Genomic DNA, 18,870 nt, shown 5'->3' on the forward strand with positions numbered 1-18,870 from the left:
CCCAGCCTCTCACCTTCTGGGCGGCAGTGCGGAGCTCAGCCAGAGCTGCGGCCAAGTTCTTGGCACACTGGCTGAGCTGCATTGCAGAGGCTTGGTCCGTGATGGTGGGTACAGTGGCCTTGGCTGCAGCTACCATCTTCCCACCGGGCTGATGGGCCAAAAGAAAAAGCAGTGAGAAGGGGACGAACATGCAGTATCTCTCTGCTGCCCATGTGCAGCAGGCTTCCCAGTAGGAAAGCTGTACTGCCAGAGCTGGCACGGGAGGCTCTGGGCAGCATGGGTACCTGCAGGAAGTTCTGGCTGGCAGCAATGAGAGCCAGCTGGGCACTGGGGCTGTCCGGCTGGGACTGGCTTCCTCGCACGCCCTGCACCAGCATCGGGATCTGCTCTGCCACCACCTGCCAGAGAGGAGGGTCACCAGAAGGGCTCAGTCAAGAGGAGAGAGGTCTAATCCAGGATGAGTGACCAAAAGGTTGGCTCCCAGGGGAGCTGTGTGAGGACCAGAAGGTCCTGCCTACTCACTGTGGCCAAGCACAGAGTCCCAGCATGGCTGATGGGAGAAGGGACACGGAGAGGCGGTGCAGGAGATGCCAGGATAAAACCTGGGCCCTTACCTTGCAGCTCTGCACCAGCTGCTGCTGTGCAGCAGGGTTCTTGTTGGAGGAGGCAGCGTGCTGCGCGGCAGCAATGGTCTGGGTGGCGGATGCGGCGGCTTGCTTGGCTGCATGCTGGAAGAGGGAGGCATGAGTTAGCTCTGGTGGAGAGCAGCCTGCCCTGGGGCTCAGGGGCAGGACACTGGGACTCAGCTGCCCCTACATTTCTTCTCCTGGACCTCCACCTGCAACACTGGACCTTCCCCAGAACCCTTGATGCCCAGCATGACAAAGCAACATGGTATACAAAGTAAGGAAAGGGAGCAGTGGGGAAGTCTCTGAAGAATGCAGCATAGACTCTGTACATGAGAAGGACTTTATCCCTCTGGAAAGTGCAGGAATGCAGAAGCTCTCGGTCAGGTCTCGCTCACTGACCATGCCTCCTTGTCCTCTGTGGCCCCTTGCCCCACATCTCACCTCCAGCTTGTGCACTAGTTTCTTCTTGATGGCATTCTGGGCTGCAGCGTTGGTCGCCATGCGGAGCCCCTCTGCTGCCTCACGCAGCCGCTGCTGCTGTTCCTCACTGTCTGGGTGGGCTGCAGCTCCCTGGAGAAAAGAAGGAAACCCATCACACCTTGCAGGGACCACAGGGTCCCTTGCCCTCCTGAAGCAGTGGCTGCGCTCTGGCCTGATGCCAGAGAGTCCCCCACAAGGCAGTCTGGCTGCTTACAGTGCTGGGGAGATGCCCAAAGCCTCTCCAGGAGAGCTCAGCAGCAGAAGAGCTAACAGCTCTTCTGCTACCACCTCCAGGAGGAGCCTCACTACATTACACAGGTCCCTGGCTCTGTGCAGGCCCTTGTTCTGGGAACAACCTCCCCAACCAGGTGCTGCTCATTCCCTCCCCAGCACAAAGCTGACTGCATTGGACAGGGTTGGGGACAAAAACCAGCATCCATCCTCCCCCACACCACTGACCTTTGCAGCCTCCACCATCTTGGCAGTGGCATCAGCCAGGATCTTGGCCGCGCTCAGCAGCTTGCGTGAGTTCTCCAGGTCTGTCTCTCCCTCCGCATCGGCTTTGATGGCATTGACAAGGTCAGATGTGGCCTGGGCCAGAATACGAGCCTGACGAACCATTTCCCCTGGGACAGAAAGGAAGGGTGATCCATTAGCAAGTCCCATGGGCTCCCCGATACCTCCCCATCCATTGTGTTTCACTGCAGGTGCCATCAGCCACTCTCACCAGCATCGCCCATGGAGCTGAATATGTTCTCAGTGACATTGAGGATGGTGTCGGTGGCCTGGTCGTAGCGTCCAATGGGCTGCCCACCCAAGGCGTGCTGCTTGATGTGCTGCAGCAGGTCGTTCAGGGCCTGGGTGACAGCTGTGGCTGCCACCCCCACCTGCTTCAGGAGCTGGTCATCACTGGTGGCTGCCTTAGAGGCCTCCACACAGCCCTCCGCCGACTTGGCCACCAACTTGCCGGCCTCGATCAGCTGCTCCTGGCAGACTGGGGAGCTGATTGTGGGAGCCACTACCTGGAGGGGAAGAGAAATGATGGGCAGCAAGTGTTGTGTGCTCCTTGTAGGAGCTATGCAGGAACAGCTGTCCCCAACTTCTGCTCCTTCAAAGAGGATATTCACTGTTTGGGCACAGTGGTAGGGACCCCAGCACAAGGCAGCCCACACTTCTGGTGCCAGACCCCTAATGTCCTGCCTGAGGATGTGTCATCCTGGTACATCTACAACCCCACTGTGGAGCTGCCACCAGCTGGGTGATGCCTGCAGTCATGCCAAGGCAATGGTTAACCTCGCTGCTTACCTTGGTGCAGGCCACCAGCTGGGAGGTGGAGAGGGCACATTGGGTGGCAGCAGCGATCACCTGCGTCTGCAGGGCTGAGTCCTCCGTTTTCTGAGCCACGTTCTTGGCTTTGATTACCAGTGCTGCGGCTGCGCTGGCCACTGCCTTTGCCAGCTGCATGAGCATGTCCTGGGGGGGACGGAGAGGGTCAGTACAGGAACCATGGCAGCAGGAGGACCAGCAGCCTGCAGAGCTCTCGTGAAATATTCAGCAGGGAAACGTGAGCTCTTGGGGCCTTTCATCCACTCAGTCCAGCACTGGCAGTACTGAACACCTGGAGTGGCTGGCAACACCTCGACCCCATCTCTGCTGAGTACTACAGCCTGGCCTCGAGCTGCAGCCTGCACCGTGGTACAGCCATGAACACTGCCCAGAGCAGCTTGGGCAACGTTCATCACCACCCCAATACCCACAACCTGCTCACTTCCCACTCCCTAGGCAACAACCTGCGCCAAGTCCCTGACTGTGCCACAGCAACAACCTGCTGCAAGGCACCGCCAGCACTGCCTAGCTTTGCAGCCCGTGCAAAGCCAAATGGCGAAAAAATTACAACCCCCTCTAGCCAAATGGCAGGCAGAAGCTCGCTGTGGTGCAGACACACCAGGGGCAGCTGCTAGCTCACAGGCTCATCTCACCAGTAACAGGTGAGCAGGAGATGCTGCCCACACTGGTCTGTACTGCAGGCCTGCTAGCTATTTTCTAGCTCATTAGTGACAAGATACATCTCTGCTGTCATTCCTGGGGCTAAAGGAGAGGTATGATGTAGCAACCAGCCTCCTCTACCCCAGGGGCAGCAGGGAAGGCACAGGACTGCCCTGCCAGCACGCAACAGGCAGCAACCAGCACATGGCAAACTGCTTTCCCGCAGGGCACCAGGCGTGACAGCACACTGCAGCCTTCAGGATTAGCTCCTGCAGCATGCTGCCAGTCAAAACTGGCAGCACCTGTACTAAAGAGCAAATGCTTGGGGCAAAAACCTTGGTACGCACGGCAGCACTGCCTGCTGCACCTGCAATCCTCCTGCCGTGTGCGTGCTCACAAGTGGCCCCACACCCCATGACAGTTAAGCCTCTGTCCACCAAGCAGAAGTGTCACAGCATCCCCTCACCTCCTGCATGCCAAGACTACTCCTGCTGCAACCCACCACCTTTCCAGACAGGAGGAGAAACCGGAAAGTGCATGCACCCAGCTCCAGAGTCCCAAACTGCTGCATGTGAGCCCAAAGAGGGAAGTAGATACACTCGGGTCTGACAGCTGTGAGGTAGAGCATCCCACTGTATGTGTGCAAATTGTCTTCCAGGTCCTAAATCCACCCCTTGGGGCTGCCCTGTCCTGACTGAGCATGGCTTCCTGCTCTGGTGCTAGCTTTTCTGCTCCCCTTGGCTATCTGTACAGGCTTTTCTGCTCATGTTGAGGCTATGTGGCTGCCATGGACAGAAACCCTTTCTTTCTGGCATTTGTTTTGGTCTGTACTGTAGCTGGATCCTTCTCCTCAGAACAGTATGCTATCTCCCCTGTGCTGAAGGGAGTAGTTGTGGGAAAACAAGCCAACTGGAAGTCAGCTCAGCCAGAACAAACCACCCCATGAGACTCCAGCCACCCTGGGTCTCTGGTGGGGGCAGACAAGCAGCTCCCACGGGCAGCGAACAGCAGGCAGGAGCCAAGGTAGCTGCAAGGGAGGACTCCCGTAGCAGCGCTTGTCCAAGTAGCGACCCGAGTGCATGGACTTCTAAGAGCCAACCACCAGAAAAACAGATTTTTTGACAAGAGCCCTTCTCCAGAGAGTTCAGCTGACAGTTCCCAGAGGAGAACTTCTCACACTGGAGAGAGCAGGGACCACCAAGCCATGCCTGCAGCCCACTTTTACCGTCTTTGGGTCTGAGGCAGTCAGGATCCAAGCACGCCGACTTTCTTGGATCTACATGAGAATCCACAAGATAAGAGGCATTATATCACCGTGGCTCTAGGGATAGATTAGCAATGGCCTGTCCCCCCCCTCAGCAAAGTCACAGCCAGTCACCAACCGAGCTTTGGGTTGGAGCCCTCCTGCCAGGTCCTGTGCAAAGGCTGATGGTTTTAGTAAGTGGGTGTCACCGGTTGCCACCAGGTGCACTCACCTGGAACCGGGGATCAGTGTCACTCTCCCCGATCTGCTGCAGCAGCTCCCCACTAGTCTGGCCCACGAGACCAGCAGCCTGCAGGAGATTCTGACGCGGCTGCAAGAAACAAGACAAAACCAACATCAGGCTCGTGAACAAGTCCTAAAACCTCACCCAATGGTTCCCCCTTGCCTTCCACCCGCCTCTAGGTCCCAGGGCCCTTCCTGACCCCCACCTCAGCGCTGGCAGGCTGTGCCGTTTTCAGCAGGTCAGAGACGGCACTCGCCAGGTTCTTGGCTGCCTGCAGAAGCTGCCGTCCATTGCCTCCTTCATCCTCCATCAGCGCAGCCAGCAGCTTCACACCCTTGGACATCTCCGTCAGGTTGGAAGAGATGGTGGTGACAGCACAGCCCACGGCAGTGTAGTCTGTGTCTGCTGGATCACCTGCACAGGGAAGAGATGAGTCAGGATGGGATGAGCTTCAAGACAATCCTATGCCTGTCACTGATGTGGTTCTGGTTCCCGAGAGTGGGAGGAGAGACCCTCTGGCTCCTAAGCTGAGTTTGGGCATGAGAGCCTAGGGAAAAAGAGCTGCATCATGCCATGGCTGGGCCTGGAGCTATAGCAGGAACTAGACAACACACTCCTAGTCCAGAAGATGGCTGGTCAGCCAAGGACTGGGAGGAGGACTGGGCTGGCCACAGACTGGAATCTAAAGGCAGGGCAAACTGTGGGGGCATGGCCAGCTCTACATGCACATTAGCAGCAGTCAGGGCTGATTTAGCTCTAGCTGGGGCAAGCTGGCTCCTCCAGTCTCTGATGGAGGGCAGGAGCCATGACCTTCAGCCAGAAGAGAGATGCCGAGTTTTCTCCAAAAATGGGACATCCCTCTTCTCCACCCCTCTACATACCTGCAGTGAGGTTGACCACTGAGGCTGTGCCTGCAGTGATAGCATCCACTTGGGAGTGGATCTCATGCTTGGACTCATCCATCTTGTTTTTGCGCCAAGCTTTGGATGCCTGAAATAGGGAGGACAGGGTCAGGAGATGATGGTGGAGGCGATGGGTAGGTGCACTCATGCTCACACAGGGAGATGCAGGAAAGGGGAGACAAGAAAGAGGGAAAGAGCAGCTATCACCACCCAAAACTTCCCATGCCATCCTGACCAAGCAACATGATGAAGGGTCCCCTCCACTCCTGCCCCAAGAGTGGGATACAACCCCACATCTTTGTAGGCTGCAGATCTTCCCAGGAGCTGCTGAAACCTCTCCTGGGAATGCAGCCAGCTTTACTCAGTCCAGTCAACAACCTCCAGCAATGTCCCCACCAGCACCCCACCTTCACTCAGCACTTACAGCATCCTGCCCAAGGGGTGGCAAAGTCTCGAAGTCATCCAGTGTGGCCTGGGCTGCGTGCACTGCCTGCATACTGGAGTTGATGGTGCCAGTCAGGGCTTGCTGGGCTGAAGTCTGCAACACAGGACAGACTGAGGTACAATGCAGGCTCGAAATTCAGGCTTAAATGTTTGGCTCACACAACCCCCTGCAACACGGTGTAACATGCTGTTGGTGACAGTGCTCTAGGTAGGTGCCTCCACAAGGTGGGATGCACCTAGGAAAAAGGAGGTCTCCCCTCTGCACCTCCCACTAGGAAACGCCCCATCCCACTGTGGGTACAAGCAAGACTCACAGTTAACCACCTCTTGGGAAGTGGGAAGCAGATGCAGTGGGACCCCACAAGGCTTTTACAGTAAGTCCCACAGCAGGCAGCGTGGGGCCAAAGAAAACAGCCTCCTCATGGCCTTTCCCAAGGGATTCTCCAGCTACAGAGGACATGGGGGACATCAAATCCAGGCACAGGGCTCCACTGCAAACTACAGCACTGGTGGGGCTGGCCAGGCACAGCAGATCAGGGCAGCTCAACCTGAAGGAGAGGCTGTGGCTGCCAGCCAGGGTGCAATGCCAGGGTGTAGCTCAAGTTTGCAGAGTGGGTGCGGGAGACTACCAGCTCAGCCAGGCCAGCAATCACACAAGACCAGCGGCACAGAGCCCCTGCACTTCACACCAAGCCAACGCCTGGCCATGGGCCCAAATGGATTGGTCTACATGAGCCTAATGGGCACCTTTCAGAGTCTGTGTCCTATGGTGGGCACAAGAATGCTTACCAGAGGAGGCATGTGCCCTCGGTGCATCTGACCACTGGTGATCTGCAGCTGAGGCTGTGGCATCGTGCCCACCTGGAAGTTTTCTGGCCCTCCAGCCCCTGTCCGCATGATGGCTGGCAGGGCCACTGAACCCAGCTCCACCTTGCCTACACGATTAAATTGTTGCTGCAAGACAGTTGACCTGAAACAAGAAGAAATACCAGGTCAAGGGGTGCTCACAGCCCTGGCACCAAGCTCCGTGGGAGTGATGCTATCAAAGGACTGGCAGATATTCCTCCAGACACACTGTGCTGCAAGCTTGGCTGGAGTCTGCTCTCCATTCAACCTCTGCTTGGCAGCTAACTTGGTCCTGGAAGGCTTACTTCTTTGGAGACACAGAGTCTTCCAGCATGGTGGACTCCTCATCCCCCTCCAATCCAAAGTGGTCTTTGCTCTTTTTCTGTAGAGGGAAAGAAAAAACATGTCAGACAGCACATACCTCCCAGCCTTCCCCTCGTCCTCCATCCCAGGCACTGTACTGAGGCCACAGGGTCCCCCTGTCCTGCCTCCAGCTCCCCCAGCAGCACTGTGTGCCAATGGCTGTCTGGAGGCAGCTGGAAGGGGCAACCTGCACCCCTGGCCAGAGAGGAGTCAGTTGTCAGTGCCCTTTTCACCATGGCCTCACCTTTTTGAGGATGATATCAATGTAGCCAGCAATCAGCTGGGCGATCTGCTCCCCTTCCGTTGTCTGCACTGAGTAGTAACCATCCTGGTAATCTCCAAAGTCCTGCAATGGCAGGGCACAGGGTAGCACCAGAGCAGGGCACTGGTGGCCATCCTGAGCCCCTCTGGTATGCGCTAAGCACCCAAGTGCCAGCCTCCAAAACAAGAGCCAGGAGAGGCACCAGAGGAAGGCAAGGCTGTGCCACTGTGGGGCAATAACCAAGAGAGGGGTCAGCATGAGAGCAGCCCCCCATGGGGGAGCTGAATTAGCTCTAGACCACCAGGGCCCACCAGGGAGGGTAGTGTGGAGGACCAGGGCTGGTCCCTACCAGGGTGAAGCTCTTGGGTGAGGCTGCCCAGCGCTTGATGTTGGTCAGGCTCCACTCCTGAATCACTTCCTTGGTCTTCTCATCCACACGCATCACGCACTCCTTGGTGATCCCCAGCAGCCGTGGCACCAGCTTGTTCTTCCCCTTCATCTTCTCCTGCAGGCCATGACAGAAGGGGTGAGCTGTCCCTGGGACACCTTTGAGGCCTGCTGTAGCTACCAAACACCCCCCTGGCCACTCTCTCTCATGGTGACAACCATGACATGAGGCTTGAAAATGAGAAAAAACATGAACCAAGGAGTGGGAAGGCAGTGCACAGGGAAAGGCAAGAAGAAGAGGTGGGCAGTGGAGACCCAGGGAAAACAGGAGCAACATGGGTTGAGGGGTAGCAGCTGGAGACAGGACAGACGGAGGGATGCTGTAGAAGAGGAATTTTGGTTAGTGAGAGGTGGGACCAGGGGAACTGCTGTTCTACCTTGACCAAGAAGAAGGAGACCCCATAGGTCTTGAGGGAACGGGCGAGTTTCACATAGCGAACTTTGGCCTCGATCTCGCTCATGTTCCCGCAGTTCTTGTGGGCCTGCAACAGAAAAGACAGAACATCATGCTAGCTCCATGGTCCCCTGTCAGTGTCACCATCGCCCTGTCACAGCCTTTCTAGGCTCTTCCCATTCCACCAGCATCCCCCATCCATGCTACAGCACCCCTCTGATCTCTGAGACCTTAGGAGCTGCCTTGTCTGCCCACCTACAGCTTCCTGATCCTGTCTCACCTGCCAACCTGCTATATGTTGCCTCCAGAGACAAAAGCAGCCTCAAAATTTGACGAGGAGGAACAAGAAGCCCAGATTTCAACAATCCCCCTCCACGTACCATGAAGATCTTGCGCTCCCCTTTCTGCTTGATGTACTCCTTGGGCAGGAAATCCTTGAGTCTGTCAAGAGACAGCCAGGCCAGCTGTTAGCAGCAGAGCTCAAAGCCAGGGCAAATGCCTTTGACTACAAAGAGACCCAACCCAGAGGCTTGGACAAACCCCTGCCAGGGCATAGGCTAGGATTTTTGGAAGCAGGAAGGTTGCAGAAGTTGATGCAGTAATGAAAGCTGCCCCAGGAGCTGCCCTGCTGAAAGTGAGGTGGAGGTACCGAGGATGCAGCCCCTTGTGCAGCATCAGGTGTGGCCATATGATGGCCTGGGGTTGCCCCCATCAGAGCTTCTGCATGTACCTGGGGGGTGCCAGAGGGAGCAGGATGTGGGGCTGGGCACCCCATGCAGCCAGCGTGGACCTCCACGCATGGGGACTGTGCTGCAGGGAGGAGACAGGTCACACCAGAGGCAAATGCAGCCCTGGAGCCCCATGTGTTGGTGCACTGCTGGGGGCTGCCAAGCTGTTTCAGCCACCTCCAGACAAGCCCAGGGGCTCCCTGGGACACTCACTCCAGAAAGCCCGGCTTGTGCTTCTGCTCATTGTGCGGCCCAAACTGGATCTGGCACTGGTAGCCGGCAAACTCGCAGGCTTTGTCAAAGGAGACAGGGTGGGAACCGTTCAGGATGTCGTCGCGAGCCTGTGTGGGAAGACACCACCGTGGGATGGGCAGCCATGCAGCCCTGCCACCACTCCCCTCCACAACAAGCAGGACCTGTTTTCAAGACTTAAAAGAAGTGGCCCTGAAAAAGAGGAGGATCTAGGGCCAGACTGTCCCACAAAGGGACCATCACCAAGCCTGGGAGAGGAACAGCAGCAGGACTTCAGGATGGCTCCCACCAGGCAGAGGAGACACAAGATCCCCTGAGGAACTCAGGAGTATGCAGAGGGCGGGGCTGGGATTGCTAGCATTGGCTCTTACCCAGGAGCTAACTGGGTAGCCTGAAGTGCCCCCCATGGTGGCCCCTGGCCAAAACCCTCAGCCACCAGCCCTGGCAAGGGGCTGGCACAGGGCAGTGGAGCCAGGTGCTGCAGGGAGCTATACCTGCACGTAGAGCAGGTTGAGCTGCACAGGATCTCGCGAGTCCACGTTCTGGTCGGAGTAGAAGAACTTGCGCCGCAGCAGCAGTGTCTCGTTATCATCAATGCCCTGCTCACGCAGGGTCCGGCCATGGTCCAGCCAGTTCACTGCAGGCAATGACAGGGCGTGAGCAGGGACAGGCACCGAGGCCAGGCCGGAGCCAGCTCCAGGACTGCTCACACGGAGTGGGAAATGGATGTCTGTCTGGTGCATCCAGGCTCTCACCCCTCTGTCCTGGGCCTCCAGGCAGGACACACTCCAAGGAGTGAGGGCACATGTTCCCTCATCACAGTTCTTTCTACTCCCCTGTACTGGCTCTTCCCCTTGCAGGGGCCCCTGCTCCCCTTGGCCCAGGCTGACCCCATCCCCAGCACACCAGGCACCTACACTCATCATCTGTGTGCAATTTCTGCTTGAGCTTCTCCATCTTCTTCTCATCTCGCAGCAGAGTCTTGTCCTTCTTAAGGGTGCCTGTAACCTCCTCCTTCTTCTCTTCCATGATCTCCCGAACAAGCGAGTACTCATCATAGTTGGTGATGCCTGCAGGAGAGCAGAGCACCAAGCTTAGCATGACTTTGCTGCCAAACACAGAGCCTGGTGCAACACAGGGGTGCAGAGCTGTGCCCCCTCCCCAACATCACGCACCCCTTAGACACCCCTACTGCCAGGCCATCTGCTGCATCCCCAGTACCCTCATGAGACACTGCCACCTTTCCCCACCTCCCCACCTCCCTTCCTCCCCACTGTGGCTGCCCCCTCCTCTCACCAATCCGGGCACAGATTGTCATGAGCATGTCTGTGACAGTTTTGGAATCATCCACCATCACTGTTTTCACCGTCCCATCCAGCATGCGGATCTTCAGGGGCCGCTGCTTCTTCTTGTACTCCATGGTGTCCTGTGGGCACAGTACAGGACAGCTCACAGCAGCGGCACTGGCACAGGGTGCAATTGTGGGGTGGGGTGCTGCAGGGCACAATGAAAGGCAGCAGGGAGGCACCCACACCACCTCTACACTGTGGGCACATCCAACCACGGGGCCAAGGTAGGTACCAGCTGGAAGGACGTGGGATGGATGCTTACCCCATTGCGAAGCATGTAGTAATCCAGAGCCTTTCCAGCCTCCAGCCAGATTCCTTTCTTTGGGTCTTCATCCGAGAGGAACAGCCCAAAATCGTTGGCTGTAAAACAGGTAAAAGCCTCTGCCAGGGTAATCCTGAGAAGGACAGGGCCACCAATATGCCATCCTGTGCCCAAGGATGTGTACTGGTGCAGCCCAGCACATGAAGCACAACACCACTGTGAATGCTGGAGCCTAAATATAATGAGTGGGCAACAAAGCTGGCAAGCAGGCTTTGAGGTACATGTTTTACCACAATTATCTATGAAAAAAAGTTATCTGAAGCATGCCTACACAATGCTGAATTTGGAACTGATAGTCACAACAGAAGGAAGAGCTTGGAGTTGTGGTTGACAGCTCTCTGAAATCTTTGGTGCAACATATAGCAGCAGTGAAAGCAAAGTAATAAAATGCTGGGAGTCACCAGGAAGGGTGCGGGGAACTGGTCTATAAAACCTAGGTGCGTCCACACATTGAGTACTCCATGGTGATGTGGTCTTGCACCTCCCTAGAAGGACACAGCAGGGTTTGAAAAGATAGAGAGAGAAGCAACTTAATTGATGGATCCTTGGTTTGAGGGATTGAAGGAGCTTGGACTTCTCCATTTGAGGAGGAGGAGGAGGCTGAAGGAGGATGGGATCAAGGCTTACAAGTTCTCAGCAGTGGTGAGTAAGTGCTGTTCAACAAACCCTGCTCCCTTGGGGCTGGGGTACCTGGTGAAAGTGCTGCTGCTGGAGCCCAGGCAGTGGCACTCTGGCTCAGACCCACGGGGATAGTCCTATTTTCCTGCTGCAAGAGGCCAGGATCATGCCTGGTTTTGCCTTGGGAAAGGTCCTTCTCCACCTTTGTAACAACCTCAGGCCGCAGGCTGTCTTGGCTGGCTATGCTTATAATGCGTCATCTTGTTGGCAGCTCTCTGCGGGGGGGAACAAATTCCAGAGCCGCCCCGCTCCTGCCTGGCTATCACTGCCTGGCTATCACTGCCGTTAGGACCCTACTAAACAGGGAGCAGAAAGATCACAGAGACTTGCCATTTTATTTTTAAATTACAGAAAAAAATCACACCCTATTTTCAAAACAAATTCCAAGCGTGTAACTCTAAAGCACTGAAAAGTGAGCAGCTTGATCCAGATCCATAGCTTGGGTGGGGAGAGGCACGTCCCAAGTCAGAGCAAGAGCCGAGCTGGAAACCTGCAGAGAAACTCCCCCAGTCCAAAGATGACAACAAAGACAGAGCAGCTCAAAAGGGACCAAATGCCACTGGCTAAGGAGAGCAAAGAGAAATAAAAGCTGATTTTTATATCAAGAAACTGATACAAAAACAAAAGCTATGAGCAGCTGGAAAGGAACTTGGGAATAAGCAGTTCCCTTCAAGGCTTTCCCCTTGACTCTTTTTTATAATCAGGCTAGCTCACGCCCAGGAGCAGGAAATGCAATGTTCCTTCCAATGCTGCTACAGCCCTGCATCCACACAAACATCCAGTCCCTCTCTGAAACTGAAAGCTGTGGTCCACTGGCCAGCTGGGCATGGTGCAAGAAGGCATTTCCTTTCAACCTCCAAGAATTTGCTGCTCCCAGATGTCACTATGCTCCCCCTCCTCTTCCCACGACTCCTGACCTCCTGTTTGCTGCCTCTTCCCTGTGGCAGAGCTGCTTTCAGGGGCAGCAGAGACTCAGGAGAGCCTCCAAGATGATGTCCCAAAGCCCCAGCTCCCCCATCCACGACAGGGACAGGCCACATCTGCGTAGGCATGAATCACATCATGAGCTTGTGAGCCATAAGCTTAATTTTGAGCCTGGCCGCGCAGGAAAATATTAGAGCTGAGAAGGCTTAGCAAGGTAATGGAGAATCAGCATGGGTGTGGCAGAGAACTGCCACTGGGGGACAGACCCGATGGAGGACAATATATCCTCCAAGAAAGGAGAAACTAACTTACATGGTTTACTAATGCTCACTACAACCCCTGCAACCGTTTAAACCCACTTGGTCTGTCTAGTGCTGATGGATGCAAGCAGGAGAGAGGAGTAGAGACAGAAAGGGCAGCAGGTTCAAATTGATCAGATTTCCAAATGTGGTTTCCTACCTTCCAACCTCCCAAATTTCTTCTGGGGTGTCAAGAAGGGAGCCCAAGGAGCTCAGCCCCTCACCTCGGCTGGGCAGGAGGACTTGGACCTTGCTCCCCCCCCCACACTTTGGGAAAGCCCAGACAGGCATGGGGACTAGAGAGGAAAGAGAGACCAGTGGAATGCCAGGAGCTAAGCCGGGGTGGCCCTGGAGCAGCGGCCAGCCCCACATTGGACTTACGCTGTCCCATCTGAGCCTCAGGCACCCGCTCACGGATCATCCGGCAGGCATCGTACACCATGGTGGAGGGCTCAAACTGCATTGTCTTCACCACATTGCCAATGCTGATCTTCAGCGAGAGGGCAACCATGGTGGCGGCTGGGCTGTCACCACTCCTGCGTCACCTGCCAGAGGAGACAGATGGGTTAGCTCTGGCCGCCGGCCCTGCCGGTGCATGGGGTCCTTCCTCCTCCCCTCCGGCAGCACCTCTGCTCCCCAAAAGACAGAACCCAGCTTCTACCGGCAAGCAAGGGCTGCACCCCTGCGCTGGTGAGACAGTGATGAGGTCCTGCTTTACAGCACTGTGCTGAGTCTGGGGTCTCCGGCCAGCACTGGGGACCCTTGTCTTCTGGTCCCAAAGGCGATTTCACTCGCCTGTGGGAGTGACAGCAGCTGGCACCCAGCGGAGATGCTGCCAGCAAGGAGGAAGCGAGTGCACAGCAGCACACAAGATAAGCCGGGAAAGCGCAACGGAAGGAATTATAATTAAACATGCTGCGACAGAAGCCACAAGAGGAAAAACAAGCTTTGACCCAGCTATCAGGGCCCCCCACATCACCAATGGATGGTGCTGAGCTGGCAGCCTGAGGAGAGAGGGACCCAGAGGGATGGAAAAGCCCAGAGCTGCCCGGGGTGGCAAGATAAGGGCACCAGACACTGAACTTGCCTGTTGAAAATAATTACATGAGGAAAGCAACAGTCACATCAAGTGAGTGCTCAGAGATCAGGGTCCACAGCAGTAGGTACTGCACAAACCCAGGGCCAGGGAACTGGTGCATAGGATGATGTGCAGGAGGGCAAGAGACCAGCCACTGCAGATGTCACTGCAAGGGCATGAAAGCAGCATCATGCCATCTGAAACAGGCCCCAAGCTGAGTCCAGCTTGAAGGATCAGCTTCAAGCTTGAAGGATTGTGTAAATCAGCTTCAGAACAAGCACCCTGCAAAAGGGCTCCAAACCACCAGGTTTAACACCATCTAGTTAGAACTGTGATCTTTTTATAGCAGAGTAAAATCGAAAAGAAGTAACATAAGCAAAAGGAGGTAGCAAATAAGCCACCCACTTGCCTCACAGCTTGTATGTCTTCTAAGAGCCCTTTCCTTTGTGCAGCAGCTTTCAGCGCTTGCCCAGGTTGCCACACACCCTGCATCAGGTTCTTTGCCCTGCCCCATTGCTCTCTGCCTTTCTCAGCATTCCCAGTCTCTGGCCAGCCCCAACCCAATGCTCTCCAGCAGTGACATGCCTTTCCCTCTCCCTGAGAGCCTGCTCATGGGGAAGAAGTCCCCTGCTCCACACTGACCCAGGCCGCCTTGTCCTTAAATCTCAGCTGGTGGGAGGATGCAAGAGCACTGGCAGGATGCACCACATCTGCTTGTTCTCTTTTAGATTGATTTTATCCTACCAGGCCTCCTATTATGGCTGTCAGGGAAAGGTTACCAACCATGTGCATCTTCAGCCTGGCCCAGGAAGGTTCCTGGGCAAGGCTTGCTGGCAGCCTCCCTCGCACTGCAGTGGCACACGACAAGCCTGTGCATCCCTGCCTGGTGCTGCCAGCTTCTGTCCCTCATGGAAGGGTACACCAGTGTGGGCTGCTCTCAATCACAGACCTCAGTGGGCAAGGGGCAGGATCTGTAATGAATAAAAAGCTCCTGGATCCAATTTTGGCCAGGAGCAAGTCAGAGGGCAGGGGTCCTGCTCCTGCAGAGCCATAAAACCATGCTGGTGGTGCAGGGTGGGAGGCAGGGACAGAGGAGCATGCCGCCTCCGCCAGCACATGGAGCTGCTCCAGCTCCGCATTCCTGAGCTGTTCAGCAATGTTTCTGCGGAGGCCCGCGGCCCTCAGCCCTCACTGGCTCGGCTGAACAAGAAATGAAATGCATTTTGGGTCCAGAGTGAGGGACCCCAGTGGCAGCGGGAAAGAGGCGGCAGAAATGCCCGTCTGTGCCATTACTGTCTATCCAGAAACACCAGCAAAGCTGCGGAGCCAAAGGGACAAGGAACACCCTGCCCTAGAAAGGACTTTTTGAATATTTCATATGTAGGGGCAGGCTGCTACGGTCACCAGGCCATCTTCTCTATATCTAAAAATATTCCTGAGTTGAGCATAAAGATGCTTTCAGTCCCTCCACAGGAAAAGGAGAACATGCCCCTGCCAGGACAAAGTCAGAGACCATGGAGGAAGGGGAGGGGAGGACGCCGGATGGCAGAGAGGAACTGAGAGGAGCCAGGCCATAACTGACCACTTCTGCAGCCTCCTCTTGCCCTCTCAAAGCCACCCAAAATCAGGTGCTGCTCTGGAGCCATCCCTTAGATTCTCCCTTGAAGGGAGCCACCGTGTTTTCCAAGGATGACTGCTCAAGCCTTCCCACTTCCGAGCTCTTACAAAAATGACAGAGCTTAACAGGGAAGGTTCTCATGACGTCAAGGAAGCCGTCAGAGGAAAGGGAGATGGTTCATTTTGATTCCCATATTCTAGGGAAACAGTTCAGGCTCCAGCAGCTGAACTTTGCCTATATCAATGTCTAAAGCAGAAATACTCTCTGCTGTATAAGAAGTATACCTCCTCAAACCCTGAAGAGATTTGTCAGCAAACACGGCAATTAATCACATGCGGTTTGCAAATCTGCTCTCTCCTGTGAGGGCTTGGTCCCTGAAGACATCTTGCCTCCAGGTACTACAGTGTGGGAGCCCAGTGTTGCAAACCAGAAAAATAAACAACCAAATTCAAGTTGTCCCTCTGGAAAGAAAAAAAAAAAAAAAAACCAACCACATTTTGATGAACACACACCAAATTTCTGTGCTGGCTCACCTCCAGAGCAAGCAAACCCGTTCTCAATCAGTTGTCAGTATGCAAAGGCAGATAAGGCATCAGAGCAGTGAGGTGGCCAGCCGGCAGACAAATCAACACACTTCTGCATTTTATAGCAAGCTGTGTGTAACCCTTTGAGTCACGAGCACGCTCCTGAGCAGATCCCAAAATGGAGGGGGTGCTTTCTTGATGGGTTCCCCCATCTCAGGAGCTGTTCTGTCTGCCTTCATCTCACCCTGCACTAGGTGAGGAAACCCTCATGGTGGTGGAGGTCTCATGGCTCTGTTTAAAGGTAGAGGCAGGGCAGGCAGGGCTGGCTGCAGGCAGGCAGAGCCGCGTCAGCCTGAGGAACCACTGTGTCATTGCTGGGACCACTGAGAGCAAATTTTCTGTCACGTGATGTAACTGCTATATTTGTATCAGCTGAGTTTAGCATTGCAAGAATGGTTACAGAGGAGGGTTTGTATCTCAAAAAAAAAAAAAAAGCAACCAAAATCTAATAGCAGCCTGCTGGCACACTCACACTGAATTTTCAGATCAAGCTGCAAAACTTCAAATGCAACAATTTTGCCATTTTAACACGTTCTTTTTAAGAGAGACTCCGGAAGAGGTTTGGGTTTGTTGGTTGTTTATTTTTTTATGGCAATGCCAAATTTCACTTGGGAAAGGCCCCACTCTGGATCAGCCCCAGACTGGGAGCTGGCTGCAGCTAGCTTTATCAGCTGCAAACTGCTCCACTGCTGGGGTTTTATGCAGGCACAGGGCTGCCAACCAGACATATCCAGGTAGGTACCAGGCCACTGCAACACCTGCCAGCACTGGCTTTGCTGCCACATTGGCATCTGCATAACAGCAGGATAAACTGGGTCAAAAACTAAGCTGGTAAGAAGCTGGACCAGGCTCCAGCTGAGAACTGGGTTCTCCAGTATGGAAACAGTATACACAGCCATGGCAGGCACCAGGAGAGGTGGGAGCAGTGGTTACCACAGCCCCACATCGATGGTAAGGCTGAGCAGCTGGCGATGGTGCTGCATGCTGCAGAGCCCATTCAGCCCGGTTCCTCTTTCCCAGCTGCACATCTGTGTCAGATAGGAAGATGGTTTCTTCCAGCTGACACTGAGGTCACTCCCCAGCAGCGCAAGAAGACAGCAAGCCCAGCCCAGGCCCCCGTCCTCCCCCCGGCACTCCTGTGACCAGCCAGATGCTAGACATGGCTGGGGCAGGAGCATCCTCTTGCCCCCATAGGGAGGGCAGCCCTGCTCAGTGAGAGAAACAGGCAGGGGATGGGCAGCGAGGCCATAACTGCAGCCTGCCTGCAAGCTCACCAACGCTGGGGTGAAGCAGCTTTGGCCATTAACTGCTATTTCCCATGCATCCACAGGCCTGTCCGCTCATGCCGGGCATTCCCTGCCCTCCAAACAGAGGGGGCACAAACGGCAGCACCCCCAGGCTGCCCACCACCAAGGTAACCGTCAGGGTGAGCAAGGACAGGAGGACAGTGCACCTGGCTAGCACTGCTTTCCACGACCTCTTCTGTGTCCATAGCAAGCCGGCCCTCCAAGCACAGCACCCTGAAAGCAGTGCTCAGGGGGCAGTGTGTGCTCACACAGCCTCTGGAGACCACCAGGTGCCCCCAGTGTGGGCACCTGTGCTTGCCAGGACAAGAAACTTGCCCAACGCCATGCCACTGGCCAAACAGAAAGGGGAAAGTGAGAGGGGAGCACAGTCAGGTTTTGGGGTGCATTTCTCCACCCAGCAGCCTGCAAAGCTCAGGTCAAAAAAGGAAGGCACCTTGAAGGTTCCTGTTCCCTCTTCCCCAGCCTTCCTGCTGCCCTCCTGCTGGGACATGCCACTTTGGGATGTTCTAAGCTCCTACTGCTGTCATTTGGTGAGCAAGCTTTGCACTGGGGCCAGTGCTGACCGCACACAGTTGCCTGCTCATTTTGTGCTTGGTGGGGGGGGTTTCACCCCATGGTCTGCAGGGAAGTTTTTAGACCCTTTACCAGGCAGACCGTGGGCTACAGCAAAGCCAAAGATCCCAAAAGTATGTCCCCTCCCCTTTTCAGCAGCGAGGCGCAGGGAGAGAGGAGAAGGGAGTAAACAATTATTGCTACCAAATATGGGTCTAACAGCGAGCGATGAAGCCACGGCAGAAGCATGTAGACATCCTGCCGGCAGATTCAAAGGGCCGGGGAGCTCGCAGGGGCCCGGGCAGGATCTGAGAGGGAGCGGGGCTGGGCAGAGAACAGAGGATGGGGAAGAGTTTCCCTTGCTCGGTGAGCTGCTCCAGCCAGGGCACGGTGGGGACCCAGGCTTTTCCGCGACGGGGCCAGTCCTGCCCCGCAGCACCCACCCCAGCCCCACGTGTCCCAGCTCAGCGTCCCGTCCCAGCGAGCTCTGCCTGTCCCGGAATGATCGGTGAGAGCTGCCGGGGTGACCTTCCCCCGCCCCGGTTGCGGCACGACCACGGGGACTGTGTCCTCCGGCGTCCCCACCCAAAACCGCGCCACGGGCCGGAGACTCACTTCCCACTTGCTTCCCGCAGCGTATAGGCACGGTGGGCAGGAAGGGCAGGGGGAAAGCTTCACCGACATACCCGGCCGGCACCAAAGCTCGTCCCCACCCCTGTCGGAGGGCCCGTGCCCGCAGCCAGGTCTCTCCCGCTCGGTCCCCGGGGACCCCCGAGGCGGGGGATGCTGGCCCGGGCCTAGCGAGCGCAGAATTCGGGCCGAGGCCTGCAGCGGTGGCGGCTATTTTAGGGCTGGGTAAGGACAGGACCGGGATTAACGGGGCCAGGCCCAGCCCGGCCGTGCCTGCCCGCGCTGCCCCGGGCCCTCCGGTGGGCGTCG

The 18,870-nt window shown here is 55.9% G+C and overlaps 1 protein-coding gene across 2 annotated transcripts in view; it reads right to left on the bottom strand.

Annotated features, from left to right (window-relative positions):
• The window catches only part of TLN1 (talin 1), a 35,069-nt gene extending 16,205 nt beyond the window's left edge, over nucleotides 1-18,864 (bottom strand). Inside the window, exons 1-25 of one of the 2 annotated variants that reach the window (XM_026865478.1) lie at nucleotides 18,547-18,864; nucleotides 13,174-13,337; nucleotides 10,832-10,929; nucleotides 10,517-10,646; nucleotides 10,138-10,290; nucleotides 9,715-9,857; nucleotides 9,182-9,309; nucleotides 8,621-8,681; nucleotides 8,224-8,328; nucleotides 7,749-7,904; nucleotides 7,382-7,483; nucleotides 7,080-7,156; nucleotides 6,718-6,898; nucleotides 5,909-6,022; nucleotides 5,464-5,572; nucleotides 4,788-4,996; nucleotides 4,571-4,669; nucleotides 4,321-4,371; nucleotides 2,415-2,582; nucleotides 1,837-2,131; nucleotides 1,569-1,735; nucleotides 1,071-1,199; nucleotides 615-728; nucleotides 285-398; nucleotides 14-148 (exon numbers count right to left, since the gene is read on the bottom strand). In XM_026865478.1, coding sequence (XP_026721279.1) covers nucleotides 14-148; nucleotides 285-398; nucleotides 615-728; nucleotides 1,071-1,199; nucleotides 1,569-1,735; nucleotides 1,837-2,131; nucleotides 2,415-2,582; nucleotides 4,321-4,371; nucleotides 4,571-4,669; nucleotides 4,788-4,996; nucleotides 5,464-5,572; nucleotides 5,909-6,022; nucleotides 6,718-6,898; nucleotides 7,080-7,156; nucleotides 7,382-7,483; nucleotides 7,749-7,904; nucleotides 8,224-8,328; nucleotides 8,621-8,681; nucleotides 9,182-9,309; nucleotides 9,715-9,857; nucleotides 10,138-10,290; nucleotides 10,517-10,646; nucleotides 10,832-10,929; nucleotides 13,174-13,303 — 3,168 coding nt within the window. In that variant the 5' untranslated portion in view covers nucleotides 13,304-13,337; nucleotides 18,547-18,864. The remainder of the gene's footprint in view (nucleotides 1-13; nucleotides 149-284; nucleotides 399-614; nucleotides 729-1,070; nucleotides 1,200-1,568; nucleotides 1,736-1,836; nucleotides 2,132-2,414; nucleotides 2,583-4,320; nucleotides 4,372-4,570; nucleotides 4,670-4,787; nucleotides 4,997-5,463; nucleotides 5,573-5,908; nucleotides 6,023-6,717; nucleotides 6,899-7,079; nucleotides 7,157-7,381; nucleotides 7,484-7,748; nucleotides 7,905-8,223; nucleotides 8,329-8,620; nucleotides 8,682-9,181; nucleotides 9,310-9,714; nucleotides 9,858-10,137; nucleotides 10,291-10,516; nucleotides 10,647-10,831; nucleotides 10,930-13,173; nucleotides 13,338-18,546) is intronic. The other variant, XM_026865479.1, reaches the window with a different exon arrangement.
• Between the last annotated feature and the right edge of the window lie 6 nt (nucleotides 18,865-18,870).

The sequence above is a fragment of the Athene cunicularia genome, assembly GCF_003259725.1.
Source record: "Athene cunicularia isolate RWA chromosome Z unlocalized genomic scaffold, athCun1 chrZ_part1, whole genome shotgun sequence".
In the NCBI taxonomy this organism is placed as follows: Eukaryota; Metazoa; Chordata; class Aves; order Strigiformes; family Strigidae; genus Athene; species Athene cunicularia.